The 17,227-nt window shown below is 47.8% G+C and overlaps 2 protein-coding genes across 2 annotated transcripts in view; one reads left to right on the top strand and one right to left on the bottom strand.

Moving 5' to 3' along the window:
• LOC138798939 (oocyte zinc finger protein XlCOF8.4-like) overlaps positions 1 to 17,227 on the top strand; it is a 346,556-nt gene that overhangs the window by 56,659 nt on the left and 272,670 nt on the right. The window lies entirely within an intron of this gene.
• Positions 10,211 to 17,227, bottom strand: part of LOC138798937 (zinc finger protein 271-like) — a 44,144-nt gene continuing 37,127 nt past the window's right edge. Inside the window, exons 2-3 of the mRNA XM_069979563.1 lie at positions 14,418 to 14,473; positions 10,211 to 12,714 (exon numbers count right to left, since the gene is read on the bottom strand). Coding sequence (XP_069835664.1) covers positions 10,340 to 12,714; positions 14,418 to 14,472 — 2,430 coding nt within the window. The 5' untranslated portion in view covers position 14,473 and the 3' untranslated portion in view covers positions 10,211 to 10,339. The remainder of the gene's footprint in view (positions 12,715 to 14,417; positions 14,474 to 17,227) is intronic.

Genomic DNA, 17,227 nt, shown 5'->3' with positions numbered 1-17,227 from the left:
AATGACGCTTGGCTCATTTTAAAAACCAACGCCAGGATGTTGGTATATAATTCGATCAAACCATATTGCCCCATGTACCACGTGCAGGTCTCCTGGTTCACACGGGTCCCTACGCTAACTCCACACCGTGTCGGTCTGCGACTTCTAACCCCGCAAAGCGTGCACATGCAGGGAAAGGAAGTCATGGAATGGCCCTGCAACCCAATGTCTCAGGACCAAACCCAAAATGCCCCAAAATGAGTTTTGTCCTGTGACATGGGGGTTGCAGGGCCATTCCATGACTTCCTTTCCCTGCATGTGCACGCTTTGCGGGGTTAGAAGTCGCAGACCGACACGGTGTGGAGTTAGCGTAGGGACCCGTGTGAACCAGGAGACCTACACGTGGTACATGGGGCAATATGGTTTGATCGAATTATATACCAACATCCTGGCGTTGGTTTTTAAAATTAGCAGAGCGGCATTAGTATCATCCATAAGTGTGACGTGCAGCAGCTCCTTTCTCTCAATGTCGCATTTTACATTTTACAGTGCAGGACAGTCTCCGCAAGAGAGCCAAAGAGCTAGGAACTAATCCAGGTGGAGCAAAGTTACGTGAAGTCTATGAACTCCATCTCGCAACGCGGGTGTACTCAGGAAATCCTAATCATTCTGCTCATCCCAGGTAACAGGGTCTGGGGCCTGTGTCACCTATTGGTACGGTTCCGCCAAAGCTAGTGGGCATCAGGTGGTGTGAAGACTATAGGAAAGGTCAAAACACAGGCACAGGTTTTCTTTTCTTCTTCTTCAAGTATTCTTTTATGCACTCCAACCTCCCGGCAGAGCACATTACCACTTGGATTAAGACTCTCATGGCACTCCCCTTTCTACTACCTCAGTACAACCTTCTCAACTCTACTACATCCTACTCAGCACTTCTCACACAGATCTGGTGGTTCTATGTTCGAGTATTTATTGGAACTGTATCAAGTGTATTTTAAGATTCGATGTATCACCTGCTGCACCAAGTCAACGTTACCACCTGAGTCTGTGATTACTGGCTACCACCTACACAGCACTTACACAACAACCTTGGGACATTTCCCCCTTCTGTGGGTGGGGGGTCCTTCCACTATTCAGGAGGGTTATTACACCACTCTGGCCATCTGTGACATAATCCCAAGGGACCCTGCAGCAACCCGCCAGGACACCGACCACAGGGGAGAAGGATACAACCGGTCTTACACTACAAAAGCAGGTGTGCCATTACACCTGTGTGCCCTCCAGTGACTGGGGTCACGTGACAAAACCCTTGAGATGCTTTGTAAAAGTAAGTGCTTTGCTGAGAAAAGAAAGAGGAGAGGAGTTGCCAGAGGAGCCCTGCCCAATGTAGTGAATGTGCTCTGCCGGAACAGGTGTAGAGGTAGAGATAAAAAGATATTATTACTCACAGATGCCAGCTTTGGCTCTGAACCTCCTTATGCCCCCTAGTTGTGAGATACCTATCTAAGGTGGGTAATACAAGCCACAGTCATCGGTTATCTGAGTGTAGCAGGTTGCTGAGACTTCCCAGTGGTCTTGTACTGCACAGTTGAATACGTAGACCTTTTCCCTGGTAGCATTGTCCTACTGGGGTCAATATCAGGATACCGCCCTGCACGTTTTAGAAGGGTTCCTGGCGTGGACAAGGGTTTTCCTAGGTGGCTTTTCTCCCCTAAGGTGAGCTTAGCACTGCATATTTGTTCTAGTGTTCAGATAACTTTGTAAAGAGTTAGTCCTACACACATCCATCCACTCGGACCTCCGACTACTAACTCTCTAAACTTTCTCCCACCAGGAACTAACTCCTCCTACAGGGGCGTTTGTGTACCCGCCTGTGAGTGTTTTGGGCTAAGTGTGTGTAAGAGAGAAAAGAAGACATATGTAGAAGAGAACCAGCACCTGAGAGTGGTCAGCACAAAGCACATGGTACAAAAAATATTAAACCAAAAAAATAAAGATTATATCAGCTCACCATGCCTTGTTTGGTTTATTTGTGGCACTCCAGACCTATAGTGCGGGCACGTTTTCTCAGCAGGTTCTCCCAAGCCCCTCCTCTTGGGGGTCTATTTACATGTTCCAAGGCACTAACCGGGAAGGTGTCCACATTGCCATTCTGGTAGTCTATAAAGGGCCTGGATAAACCAGAGACAGACTTGCGTAGATTGGTTCCGGAATTCCTGATATCAGACTGCAAGAATGGCAGTCTGATTCTCTTTACAAAAAAAATTAACCCATTAACTACTTCAGCCGTGCAATAGAGTTGAGTGACACATAGTGGGGAAAACACAATACTACATCTACCACTTGCGAACCTGAGAGAACGACTTACCTGGGTGCTCTAGACAGCACCAGTGGTTGGAGACCACAACAGCTCTTAGAAGAACCTGGACCTTCGGCAGACTCGGCCTGTAACACCTTTATTAGTTTTCAGATTATTTCAGGGTTGAAGAGGAGTTCCTCCTGTTCCTCTTTCTCCTTGGCTACAGCTGATGAATAGACTTAATCCATAACGATATAATCTTCACTGGAAACAGAAGATGAAATTGAAGAAAAACAGTCAAGCTGAAAATAATTTTGGGTCAGAACAAGGTCCAAAAGACCAAAATCAATCATTCTATTTTACAAACGGAAATTTCTGTTCAATTGATACAGGATATTCCCTCTGATTGGGGTATGTTAATATATTATCTACCCGTCTAGGTGACCCTGTCCATGTAGGAGATGGCGGTCCATCTGCCATGAAGCCCCGCCTAGGTGACCTTGTCCATGTAGGAGAGCGTGTCCAACTGCCATGAAGCCCCACCTGGGTGACCCTGTCTATGTAGGAGAGCGTGTCCAACTTCCACGAAGCCCCACCTGGGTGACCCTGTCCATGTAGGAGAGAGGAGGTCCAACTGCCATGAAGCCCCACCTAGGTGACCCTGTCTATGTAGGAGAGCGTGTCCAACTTCCACGAAGCCCCACCTGGGTGACCCTGTCCATGTAGGAGAGAGGAGGTCCAACTGCCATGAAGCCCCGCCTAGGTGACCCTGTCCATGTAGGAGAGGGGGTCCAACTGCCATGAAGCCCCACCTAGGTGACCCTATTCATATAGGAGGCAGGGTCCAACTGCCATTAAGCCCCGCCTAGGTGACCCTGTCCATGTAGGAGAGGGGGTCCAACTGCCCTTAAGCCCCGCCTAGGTGACCCTGTCCTTGTAGGAGAGGGGTCCAAATGCCATGATGGGTCCAACTGCCATGAAGTCCCGCCCAGGTGACCCTGTCCATGTAGGAGAGGGGGTCCAACTGCCATGAAGCCCCACCTAGGTGACCCTGTCCATGTAGGAGAGTGGATCCATCTGCCATAAAGCCCCGCCTAGCTGACCCTGTCCATGTAGGAGATGGGGGTCCAACTGCCATAAAGCCACGTCTAGGTGACCATGTCCATGTAGAAGAGTGGGTCCAACTGTCATGAAACCCCGCCTAGGTGACCCTGTCCATGTAGGAGAGCAGGTCCAACTGTGGTGTCTTACCACTGGTGGCTTTTAGTGTCTTATTCACACCTGTCGTAAACATTCTCCAGGTTGAAGGATGGTTATGAAGTGCTCAGAAATTATTTTATTGTTTCACCACTAGATGTCAGTATTGCACAGCTGTAGTTAACATTGGGTTAAGGATTTTCTAATTCCATGTGCAGGTTTCTGACCTATCAGAGGTGCTTTCTCTCTAAACGTCTCTCTAGCCTCTCATTCGTGCACACACACACCTCTCCACCAATCGCAAGGAAGTTCACTCAGACCCCTGTAGGAGAAGTTTTGCACTGGTAGGAGGAAGTGGAAGTTAGTTATGTCAGTCTTAGTGAGATTCCTGATGAAGGGTGTCCCGAAACGGCGTTGGGGTGTTCCTGTGGGTAAGGGAGCGGCACGCCATACATGCATGGTGTTTTGTACTCTGTGTTATTTTAGCTCCACTTTTGCCTGAGGTGATTGTTGGTTTATATGAAGCACTTTTGGCACTTTACGATATATATATTAACTGTGTTATTCATCGATTTCTGTGCAGGCTTTGCCTTTGTTATGTTTGTTTATTGCACTTTGTAATATATATAATCCACTGGCTAAAGCATTCCCGGTATTTTCCCAAATAATCATGCATGAACCGTGTGGCTTCCCTTTCCTTTTGTTTGTATTGTCGGTTTTGTGTAGTCCTCCTTTATGTATGTATATTGTAGATCTCATGAAATTGCATTTTAGAATCATGTTTGTTTACAATATTTGATCTAATAAACTTTATTACTAATCAATTAATTGTTATTGGGCTCAAATATTTCTTCTTTGCGGAGAAATTTTTTTTTGGGGTGTTATACACTGTATCCAGGTCCAGTCTCCTAAAGGCAGCTATATAACAGCTATACTTACTGTATCCAGGTCCAGTCTCCTGAAGGCAGCTATATAACAGCTATACTTACTGTATCCAGGTCCAGTCTCCTGAAGGCTGCTATATAACAGCTATACTTACTGTATCCAGGTCCAGTCTCCTGAAGGCTACTGTATCCAGGTCCAGTGTCCTGAAGGCAGCTATATAACAGCTATACTTACTGTATCCAGGTCCAGTCTCCTGAAGGCTGCTATATAACAGCTATACTTACTGTATCCAGGTCCAGTCTCCTAAAGGCAGCTATATAACAGCTATACTTACTGTATCCAGGTCCAGTCTCCTGAAGGCTGCTATATAACAGCTATACTTACTGTATCCAGGTCCAGTCTCCTGAAGGCAGCTATATAACAGCTATACTTACTGTATCCAGGTCCAGTGTCCTGAAGGCAGCTATATAACAGCTATACTTACTGTATCCAGGTCCAGTCTCCTGAAGGCTGCTATATAACAGCTATACTTACTGTATCCAGGTCCAGTCTCCTAAAGGCAGCTATATAACAGCTATACTTACTGTATCCAGGTCCAGTCTCCTGAAGGCTGCTATATAACAGCTATACTTACTGTATCCAGGTCCAGTCTCCTGAAGGCAGCTATATAACAGCTATACTTACTGTATCCAGGTCCAGTGTCCTGAAGGCAGCTATATAACAGCTATACTTACTGTATCCAGGTCCAGTCTCCTGAAGGCTGCTATATAACAGCTATACTTACTGTATCCAGGTCCAGTCTCCTAAAGGCAGCTATATAACAGCTATACTTACTGTATCCAGGTCCAGTCTCCTGAAGGCAGCTATATAACAGATATACTTACTGTATCCAGGTCCAGTCTCCTGAAGGCCACTATATACCAGCTATACTTACTGTATCCAGGTCCAGTCTCCTGAAGGCAGCTATATAACAGCTATACTTGCTGTATCCAGGTCCAGTCTCCTGAAGGCTGCTGTATATAAGCTATACTTACTGTATCCAGATCCAGTCTCCTAAAGGCAGCTATATACCAGCTATACTCACTGTATCCAGGTCCAGTCTCCTAAAGGCAGCTATATACCAGCTATACTTACTGTATCCAGGTCCAGTCTCCTAAAGGCAGCTATATACCAGCTATACTTACTATATCCAGGTCCAGTCTCCTAAAGGAAGCTATATACCAGCTATACTTACTATATCCAGGTCCAGTCTCCTAAAGGCAGCTATATACCAGCTATACTTGCTGTATCCAGGTCCAGTCTCCTGAAGGCTGCTATATACCAGCTATACTTGCTGTATCCAGGTCCAGTCTTCTGAAGGCTGCTATATAATAGCTATACTTACTGTATCCAGGTCCAGTCTCCTTAAGGCTGCTATATAACAGCTATACTTACTGTATCCAGGTCCAGTCTTCTGATGGCAGCTATATAACAGCTATACTTACAGTATCCAGGTCCAGTCTCCTGAAGGCTGCTATATAACAGCTATACTTACAGTATCCAGGTCCAGTCTCCTGAAGGCTGCTATATAACAGCTATACTTACTGTATCCAGGTCCAGTCTCCTGAAGGCGGCTATATAACAGCTATACTTACTGTATCCAGGTCTAGTGTCCTGAAGGCAGCTATATAACAGCTATACTTACTGTATCCAGGTCCAGTCTCCAGAAGGCTATATACCAGCTATACTTACTGTATCCAGGTCCAGTCTCCTAAAGGCTGCTATATACCAGCTATACTTACTGTATCCAGGTCCAGTCTCCTGAAGGCTGCTATATAACAGCTATATTTGCTGTATCCAGGTCCAGTCTCCTGAAGGCTGCTGTATATAAGCTATACTTACTGTATCCAGGTCCAGTCTCCTGAAGGCTACTATATAACAGCTATACTTACTGTATCCAGGTCCAGTCTCCTGAAGGCTGCTGTATATAAGCTATACTTACTGTATCCAGGTCCAGTCTCCTGAAGGCAGCTATATAACAGCTATACTTACTGTATCCAGGTCCAGTCTCCTGCTATATAACAGCTATACTTACTGTATCCAGGTCCAGTCTCCTGAAGGCAGCTATATAACAACTATACTTACTGTATCCAGGTCCAGTCTCCTGAAGGCAGCTATATAACAGCTATACTTACTGTATCCAGGTCCAGTCTCCTGAAGGCAGCTATATAACAGCTATACTTACTGTATCCAGGTCCAGTCTCCTGCTATATAACAGCTATACTTACTGTATCCAGGTCCAGTCTCCTGAAGGCAGCTATATAACAGCTATGCTTACTGTATCCAGGTCCAGTCTCCTGAAGGCTGCTATATAACAGCTATACTTACTGTATCCAGGTCCAGTCTCCTGAAGGCAGCTATATAACAGCTATACATACTGTATCCAGGTCCAGTCTCCTGACTGCTATATAACAGCTATACTTACTGTATCCAGGTCCAGTCTCCTGAAGGCAGCTATATAACAACTATACTTACTGTATCCAGGTCCAGTCTCCTGAAGGCAGCTATATAACAGCTATACTTACTGTATACAGGTCCAGTCTCCTGAGCGCTGCTATATACCAGCTATACTTACTGTATCCAGGTCCAGTCTCCTAAAGGCAGCTATATAACAGCTGTACTTACTGTATCCAGGTCCAGTCTCCTGAGCGCTGCTATATACCAGCTATACTTACTGTATCCAGGTCCAGTCTCCTAAAGGCAGCTATATAACAGCTATACTTACTGTATCCAGTTCAAGTCTCCTGAAGGCTGCTATATAACAGCTATACTTACTGTATCCAGGTCCAGTCTCCTGAAGGCTGCTATATAACAGCTATACTTACTGTATCCAGGTCCAGTCTCCTGAAGGCAGCTATATAACAGCTATACTTACTGTATCCAGTTCAAGTCTCCTGAAGGCTGCTATATAACAGCTGTACTTACTGTATCCAGGTCCAGTCTCCTGAAGGCTGCTATATAACAGCTATACTTACTGTATCCAGGTCCAGTCTCCTGAAGGCTGCTATATAACAGCTATACTTACTGTATCCAGGTCCGGTCTCCTGAAGGCAGATTTTCTGACTTGCGCTGGGTGTAAAAAACAGACTAAACACAGTAATTCCGGCCTGTACAGAGAGTCACGGCTCAATGTGTCCATCACATGACGGCCTTCTCTCTGGGATACACAGGACTTCCTGTTTTCTTTGGGGGGGGAAAGAGTCAGAAAACAGGAAGTGCCGTGTTTTCCATGATAACTAAAAAGAAAATAATGAATGTATATAGTTATAATGACGGGGAGACATTAAAGGGGTAGTGCGGCGATAAAAAATTATTCACAGAATAACACACATTACAAAGTTATACAACTCTGTAATGTATGTTATTTCTGTGAATGGCCCCCTTCCCCGTGTCCCCCCACCCCCACCCGTGTACCCGGAAGTGTGGTGCATTATACTCACCGCATCTCGTGTCGTCCACGGTCTCCGATCCTCAGCAGTGACGTCTTCTTCGGGCCACGTCATCAGCCGCTCTGCCGCGATTGGCTGAGCACAGTTATGCTCAGCCAATCGCGGCTGAGCTTCGGATGACGCTGCAGAGGGCGGCCGGCACTCGAGAAGATCCGCTGGCCGCCCGAAGAAGACGTCACTGCTGAGGATCGGAGACCGTGGTCGGCACGTGACAGGTGAGTATAGCGCACCACACTTCCGGGTACACGGGTGGGGGGGGGGGGACACGGGGAAGGGGGCCATTCACAGACATAACATACATTACAGAGTTGTATAACTTTGTAATGTGTGTTATTCTGTGAATAATTTTTTATCGCCGGACTACCCCTTTAAGGGTTTGCAGCTGAGTGTCAGATGTTTGTGTGGGGGAATTGATGCCAAATGTTCCCCCAGCTGCTGTGAGTCCGGCAGGGTGAGTTATAGACAGTGATCAGACAGGCGGCTGCTGCTCCTATCAAAGTAGTCGGCTCAGAGCAGTGTGGGCACCGGTTCTTATCCGCCTCACCTGCTCTACACTTCAGTATAAGATTTATCTTCCTGTAATAGACGCTCACCAACGTCCCTACCTAAAAACCAAGACCCCTCCCCCCCCCCAGACACACACACACACACACTACCCTGAAGTTTCACCACTATATAGCGGCTTCCTCAAGGGGAAAAGCATGAAGAGTGAGCCGGCCGCCTGCAGATAGGGATGTATAGTGACCGTCCGCCTGCAGATAGTGATGTATAGTGACCGGCCTCCTGCAGATAGGGATGTATAGTGACCGGCCGCCTGCAGATAGTGATGTCTAGTGATAGTCCGCCTGCAGATAGGGATGTATAGTGACTGGCCGCCTGCAGATAGGGATGTATAGTGACCGGCCGCCTGCAGATAGGGATGTATAGTGACCGGCCGCCTGCAGATAGGGATGTATAGTGACCGTCCACCTGCAGATAGTGATGTATAGTGACCGGCCTCCTGCAGATAGGGATGTATAGTGACCGGCCGCCTGCAGATAGGGATGTATAGTGACCGTCCACCTGCAGATAGTGATGTATAGTGACCGGCCTCCTGCAGATAGGGATGTATAGTGACCGGCCGCCTGCAGATAGTGATGTCTAGTGACCGGCCGCCTGCAGATAGGGATGTATAGTGACTGGCCGCCTGCAGATAGGGATGTATAGTGACCGGCCGCCTGCAGATAGTGATGTATAGTGACCGGCCGCCTGCAGATAGTGATGTATAGTGACCGGCCGCCTGCAGATAGTGATGTATAGTGACCGGCCGCCTGCAGATAGAGATGTATAGTGACCGGCCGCCTGCAGATAGGGATGTATAGTGACTGGCCGCCTGCAGATAGGGATGTATAGTGACCGGCCGCCTGCAGATAGGGATGTATAGTGACCGGCCGCCTGCAGATAGGGATGTATAGTGACCGGCCGCCTGCAGATAGTGATGTATAGTGACCGTCCGCCTGCAGATAGTGATGTATAGTGACCGGCCGCCTGCAGATAGTGATGTATAGTGACTGGCCGCCTGCAGATAGGGATGTATAGTGACCGTCCGCCTGGACATAGGGATGTATAGTGACCGTCCGCCTGGAGATAGGGATGTATAGTGACTGGCCGCCTGCAGATAGTGATGCATAGTGACAGGCCGCCTGCAGATAGTGATGTATAGTGACCGGCCGCCTGCAGATAGTGATGTATAGTGACCGTCCGCCTGCAGATAGTGATGTATAGTGACCGGCCGCCTGCAGATAGGGATGTATAGTGACCGGCCGCCTGCAGATAGGGATGTATAGTGACCGGCCGCCTGCAGATAGTGATGTATAGTGACTGGCCGCCTGCAGATAGTGATGTATAGTGACCGGCCGCCTGCAGATAGTGATGTATAGTGACCGGCCGCCTGCATATAGTGATGTATAGTGACCGGCCGCCTGCAGATAGTGATGTATAGTGACCGGCCGCCTGCAGATAGTGATGTATAGTGACCGGCCGCCTGCATATAGTGATGTATAGTGACCGGCCGCCTGCAGATAGTGATGTATAGTGACCGGCCGCCTGCAGATAGTGATGTATAGTGACCGGCCGCCTGCATATAGTGACGGGGCTCCTGATAAACACTCCCTAGTTTTTAGTTGTATACAATCAGCGGTGGACGTCGTTGTAGACTTGTAGGATTTGTTTTGATGTCTGTACTAGTCATGAAGACTTAGGGCGACAATCGTACACAGTGGGCACAATGGTGGTCACCACCCTCCAGAACTGAGCACACACGGGATACGGCAGCAGGTAATCCGCCACCTCCGCTTACTCCACACTTATCCAGACAGGAGGAAAAAAAAAAGCAATGTTTATTAGGACTAGCGTAGGTGTGCGACACACATACACAACACGCTCAGGTCTAAAGCCCCCACATGACATGATATACAGAGAGCGGTAAATGTTCTGCAGGGAATGGCCGTATTTACAGGCCGTCTTCGGTCGGACACTCAGAGTAGGGGAAAGCCTCGTCTGCAGAGTGGAGTCTCTGGTGTCGCACCAGGTGTGACTTGTACGTGAAGTGTTTGCCACACTCGGAGCACAGGAAGGGCTTCTCCCCGGTGTGGATCCTCTTGTGGATAATCAGGTAGGTGTGACGGCTGAAGCACTTTCTACACTCTGGACATGTAAATGGCTTCTCCCCAGTATGGATTCGCTGATGTCGCAGAAGATCCGACTTCTTGCTAAAACATTTACTGCACTCTGAGCATGCGAATGGCCGACCTCCTGTGTGAGTCCTGCCGTGTGCTGCAAGGGCTGTCCGCTGACTAAAACACTTGCCACACTCTGTACAAACAAATGGCTTCTCCCCAGTGTGAACGCGTTGATGGATGCCCAGGTAAGTGTGTCTACTGAAGCACTTTCCACATTCTGAACATGCAAATGGCTTCTCTCCTGTGTGAATTCTTTGATGCCGCACCAGGTCAGATTTTGTGATGAAACATTTACCGCATTCAGAGCAGACAAAGTGTTTCTCCTCAGTGTGGATCCTCACATGCTTCCTCAGCTCATATTTTAACGCAAAGCTCTTTCCACACTCTGAACATGGGTAAGGTTTCACGCCAGTGTGAAGAATCATATGCTTATTCAGATCTCTTTTCTGGGCAAAGCATTTTCCACACTCTGTACAAGCAAAAGGCTTTTCGCCGGTGTGTATCCTGCGGTGTGACATTAGGGTGGAGTACTGAGTGAAACACTTGCCGCATTCTGAACATGAGAACGTTTTCTCTCCGGTGTGTACACGCCGGTGGATGACCAGATGAGAATGCCGACTGAAAGATTTGCCGCATTCTGAACAAACAAATGGCTTCTCCCCTGTGTGAATCTTCTCGTGCCTGACAACATCCGATTTCTTGCGGAAACACTTGCCGCACTGTGAACAAGAGAAGGGCTTCTCTCCAGTGTGAATTCCAAGGTGTCGGATGAGCTGGGACTCTCGGCTGAATATCTTCCCACACTCGGAGCATGTGAAGGCACGCTCGGCTGTGTGGATTCTCTGATGCCTAATCAAATGTGAGTCCCGGCTGAAACACTTCCCACATTCAGGGCAAGTAAACGGCTTTTCACCCGTGTGGATCTTCTCGTGTCTGATAACGTCCGATTTCTTATTAAAACCTTTCCCACATTCGCAGCATAGAAAGGGTTTTTCTCCCGTGTGAATTCGCTCATGTCGCACAAGGTCTGATTTACTGCTAAAACCTCTCTCACACACAGAACATGAGAGTGGCTTCCCCCGCATGTGTATTCTCTGGTGTCTCGCCAGCCCTGGTGTAGAATTATAGGCCTGTTCACACACAGGAGATGGATAATCTCCATCATACGAGTAGGGGCACTGTGCGGCATCCATGAAGGGATCCTCATCGCACGAGACTGATTCCTCCTTGATGATCACAGGGATATAATCAGTGGTGGTGGGGGGGCGCTCACCCGCAGAGACGTTCCCCTCTTGACCAGAATTGGATTCTTCCTTAAGGGCGGTAGATGGATGGCGCAGTGCAGGACAGACAGGAGACGGGTGCTCTGCTGACAGGGGGGTATACGGGTCGGAATCGGTCCGGCTCTCTTCCTCACATGACTTGGATTCTTCTTTGATATGAGTGGATAGCTGGGGTTGTGTAGCTTCCTCTGAGGTGTTGTCTCGCTTGGTATGGGCCGTGTACAGTGTGTGATCAGGGGATAAATCCGTGGTCTGATCTCCCTCACCGGGCGATGACTCCATGTCACTATTTGTGGACACGTGCCGCCTCTCCAGGCTGGAGGTAGTGTGAGGGCCGGCCTCCTCCTTGGTATACGGTAGATGGGGCTGTTGTGACCGCGTGGACACGTGCCGCCTCTCTAGGCTGGAGGTAGTGTGAGGGCCGGCCTCCTCCTTGGTATACGGTAGATTGGGCTGCTGGGACCGTGTGGACATGTGCCGGCCCGGAAGGCTGGAGGTAGTGTGAGGGCCGGCCTCCTCCTTGGTATACGGTAGATTGGGCTGCTGGGACCGTGTGGACATGTGCCGGCCCGGAAGGCTGGAGGTAGTGTGAGGGCCGGCCTCCTCCTTGGTATATGGTAGATCGGGCTGCTGTGACCGTGTGGACACGTGACGCCTCTCTAGGCTGGAGGTAGTGTCAGAGCCGGCCTCCTCCTTGGTATACGCCGGATCGGGCTGCCGTGAGCACGGGGAATAGCCGCTTCTCAGAAGTAACGCTGACGTCTTTTTTACACTTTTTCTGCCACTTGTTTCGGAGGTTTTATGGTCCCAGGAAGGGTTGACGGTATGATATCCTGCAGGGGGCTCTCCGACTTCGTCCCAATCTTAAATAAAAGATAAAATAAAAATCAGGGTTGTATTTTCCCTTTTTAAAAGACACAAAGTTTCATTGCATCAGATATATTAGTCCTATAAATATATGTGGAGGGGGATGGGATTACTATATGCACAGAAAGGAGATTACATTCAGGAGGCAGCACAGAAGTGGTTAGACTATGCACTGTACTGCTGAGAAGCTTAAAGGGGGTGATTACATTCAGGAGGCAGCACAGAAGGGGTTATACTATGGACTGTACTGCTGAGAAGCTTAAAGGGGGTAGAGATTACATTCAGGAGGCAGCACAGAAGGGGTTATACTATGGACTGTACTGCTGAGAAGCTTAAAGGGGGTAGAGATTACATTCAGGAGGCAGCACAGAAGGGGTTATACTATGGACTGTACTGCTGAGAAGCTTAAAGGGGGTAGAGATTACATTCAGGAGGCAGCACAGAAGGGGTTAGACTATGCACTGTACTGTTGAGAAGCTTAAAGGGGCGGAGATTTCATTCAGGAGGCAGCACAGAAGGGGTTATACTATGCACTGTACTGCTGAGAAGCTTAAAGAGTGTGGAGATTACATTTAGGAGGCAGCACAGAAGGGGTTATACTATGCACTGTACTGCTGAGAAGCTTAAAGAGTGTGGAGATTACATTTAGGAGGCAGCACAGAAGGGGTTATACTATGCACTGTACTGCTGAGAAGCTTAAAGGGGGTGGAGATTACATTTAGGAGGCAGCACAGAAGGGGTTATACTATGCACTGTACTGCTGAGAAGCTTAAAGGGGGAGATTACATTCAGGAGGCAGCACAGAAGGGGTTATACTATGCACTGTACTGCTGAGAAGCTTAAAGGGGGTGGAGATTACATTTAGGAGGCAGCACAGAAGGGATTACACTATGCACAGTACTGCTCAGAAGCTTAAAGGGGGTGGAGATTACATACAGGAGGCAGCCCGATGTACATACAATAGTAGGAACACAAGAGGGAGCTGCCTAGAAATGCTGAGAGATGAGACAGAAAACTTCATTTACAGGTACATTGTGGACCCTTGTCTCTCTTCTGCTCATAGCATTTGCTAAGCCCCACCCCCACTTCCTGTGTTACATCTTGTTCTGTCTGTTACTAGAGATGAACTGAGCCTAACTTCAGGCACTGAACAGCAGTTTGCAGGGAAGTGAGAGCGGTTTTCTGTGGTGAGAAGTCATAATGACGTGATTTATAACTGTGTCTGGAATCCCACTGAATGCCACTGTCTCTCTCCGTCTATCTATGTAGTTTATGTCCGATTTACTTACAATAGTTAGAGGAGTGAGGGTCTGTTCACAAGAGCTAACAATCTACGAGATCCACCAACTTCATACATACTGACATCTATTTACAGAGCTTATTTAAAGGGGTACTCCGGCAGAAATATTATTCTTTAAAATCTGGTGTCAAAAAGTTATACATGTAATTTTTTTCTATTCGAAAATCTTTAGTCTTCTAGCACTTATCAGCTGTTGTATGTCCCGCAGGAAGTGGTGTACTCTCTCCAGTCTTCCAGTACTTATCAACTGCTGTATATTCTGCAGGAAGTGGCATATTTTTTTAATAGAAGCACAAATCTATATAACTTTCTACGAGCAGCTGATTTTAAAGATTTTAAAGATAAATATTTTTGCCGGAGTGCCCCTTTAAGGGGCTAAAAGAAAAGAATTGTTTGTACCCATAGCTCCATGATCCTCGACAAATTGATCCTCAGACCCTGATGCAAGATCCATGCTGTGAATGAAAGGAAAGACAGATCAGGCAAATGTCCAATACTAAAACCAAACCAATAATGCAACAAGCGATCAGCAGAGAAAACAAGCCAGGACCCTGTATAGCTGCGGGGAGAAGGTTCATGGGACTGACGGGGTAGGTGAGGTAAGCCGCTGCCAGACAGTGCGTACAGACACCTACAGCAGCAGTACAGGACGGGTACTGACATGTCCGTTCATTCCTCGGCCCATACACACAGCTGGTGAGGATGAATCTGCGGCCCACACCTCATTGAAGCCTATGGACATGGCTACAAGCAATCCTATTGTTTCCCCATTGTTATGAAAGTCTTTAACGTATTCACACACTACAGACTGTTATGTGTATTCCACCCACTATACCTTGGCTTGTCCAAACATCATAAACTCTGAGCAGTTTATTGAGGGTTTCTGGTCAGGAAACACCAGGCCGGGTTTATTGAGGGTCTCAGGAAACCTGGAGATCTTATCTACTTCAAAGAATGGATAGAGCCACTGAAGTACAACACCCCCCAACCATAGGACAATGGTTCAATTACAGGACATATGCAATGAGGTGTCCCTGGTCCTTCCCCATTATCACCTAATCAGCCAATCAGAGACAACTCATTATCCTAATCACCTGATGGGCGGCCAGAGACAACTCATTATCCTAATCACCTGATGGGCGGCCAATCAGAGACAACTCATTATCCTAATCACCTGATGGGCGGCCAATCAGAGACAACTCATTATCCTAATCACCTGATGGGCGGCCAGAGACAACTCATTATCCTAATCACCTGATGGGCGGCCAGAGACAACTCATTATCCTAATCACCTGATGGGCGGCCAATCAGAGACAACTCATTAGACCTAATCACCTGATGGGCGGCCAGAGACAACTCATTATCCTAATCCCCTGATAGGCGGCCATGAAATCTAAGCCGGATTTTGACTGTATAAAATATGGCGGCAACAGCAAAACTTGGTGGCAGAGGAGGGGGTCAGTCTGACTGAGCTGCGATCCATGATTTCCCCTACCCCCTGGGAAGGCAACAACTATTGTAAGTGTTAGATAGTTTCTGCTTATTTCTCCCTTTTACATTATACTGTTATTGCATGTATGTATGTGTATATGTGTGTGTATTTATGTATGTATGTGTATATGTGTGTGTATGTATGTATGTGTATATGTGTGTGTATGTATGTGTATGTGTATATGTATGTATATATATGTGTGTGTGTGTTTATGTATGTTATCTTATTTACCCTTATTTTTGTAAGCACTGTACCTTTTGTCTATTAAAGCTTAAAACTTTAATAAGTTTGGTCCTTGTATGCTCTAAGAATCCATAGCCTTTGGATGTAGTGTTTTAACCATGTGAGTGCCAGTGAGCGGTGTGCTGGGGTGACAGCGTGGTGGCAGCGTGTGTGTTGAGGTGCTGGGACTGTGTTGTGGTGGGATTTATGCTCAATTTGCCACCTGAGTGGTAGGTGAGTGCAAGACTGAGTGAGTGGAAATAGATTAACCCCTTGCAGTGGCCTCCCCGTCACGTGCTAGTAAGTGTGTACGTGACACCCATGTTAGAGACAGGAGCAGCAGGGAGGGGGATACCCACCCACTGAGATACACTCACACAGGATGGAGAGAAACAGAAGAGCAGATACAAGGCAGCCTCCTGCGAGGATCATACAGGCTGCCTATGGGGAAAGCACAGGCCTATAGGGCTGCACAGGCAGACAAAAGAGACAGGTTTAATAAAGACCTAGGGTTAAAGGTTAAAGCTGCTCACAGTGACAGATACCTGTCCATGCCGCCAGAACGTCTCCTTCCTCTAACAACATCCAGCAGTGTCAGACGTCACTACAAGCCATATTGGCCCATTCAGCCAATAATCATAGGGCCCTTATACTAAACCTGCTCCAACCTTACATCCAGCTGCCATTCCTGCTCCATAACATGCGGCTTGCAGAGGTAACCGGCTTGTTATAGGGGGCGCCACACTGAGGCATTTCTCTGTCATGTGGTGGCCTCTCTTGGTGTCTCTAAATGGTTTCTGGTCAGTGATCACCTCTCTTGGCGTCTCTATGGTTTCCGGGCAGTGATCACCTCTCTTGGCGTCTCTATGGTTTCCGGGCAGTGATCACCTCTCTTGGTGTCTCTCTATGGTTTCCGGGCAGTGATCACCTCTCTTGGTGTCTCTCTATGGTTTCCGGGCAGTGATCACCCCTCTTGGCGTCTCTATGGTTTCCGGGCAGTGATCACCTCTCTTGGTGTCTCTATATGGTTTCTGGTCAGTGATCACCTCTCTTGGCGTCTCTATGGTTTCCGGGCAGTGATCACCTCTCTTGGTGTCTCTATGGTTTCCGGGCAGTGATCACCTCTCTTGGCGTCTCTATGGTTTCCGGGCAGTGATCACCTCTCTTGGTGTCTCTCTATGGTTTCCGGGCAGTGATCACCTCTCTTGGTGTCTCTCTATGGTTTCCGGGCAGTGATCACCCCTCTTGGCGTCTCTATGGTTTCCGGGCAGTGATCACCTCTCTTGGTGTCTCTATATGGTTTCTGGTCAGTGATCACCTCTCTTGGCGTCTCTATGGTTTCCGGGCAGTGATCACCTCTCTTGGTGTCTCTATGGTTTCTGGTCAGTGATCACCTCTCTTGGCGTCTCTATGGTTTCTGGTCAGTGATCACCTCTCTTGGTGTCTCTATGGTTTCTGGTCAGTGATCACCTCTCTTGGTGTCTCTATGGTTTCT

Source organism: Dendropsophus ebraccatus, chromosome 8 (genome assembly GCF_027789765.1).
Source record: "Dendropsophus ebraccatus isolate aDenEbr1 chromosome 8, aDenEbr1.pat, whole genome shotgun sequence".
Taxonomy (NCBI): Eukaryota; Metazoa; Chordata; class Amphibia; order Anura; family Hylidae; genus Dendropsophus; species Dendropsophus ebraccatus.
The sequence above is the reverse complement of the archived record's forward strand: the minus strand, read 5'-3'. Positions and strand labels throughout refer to the sequence as shown.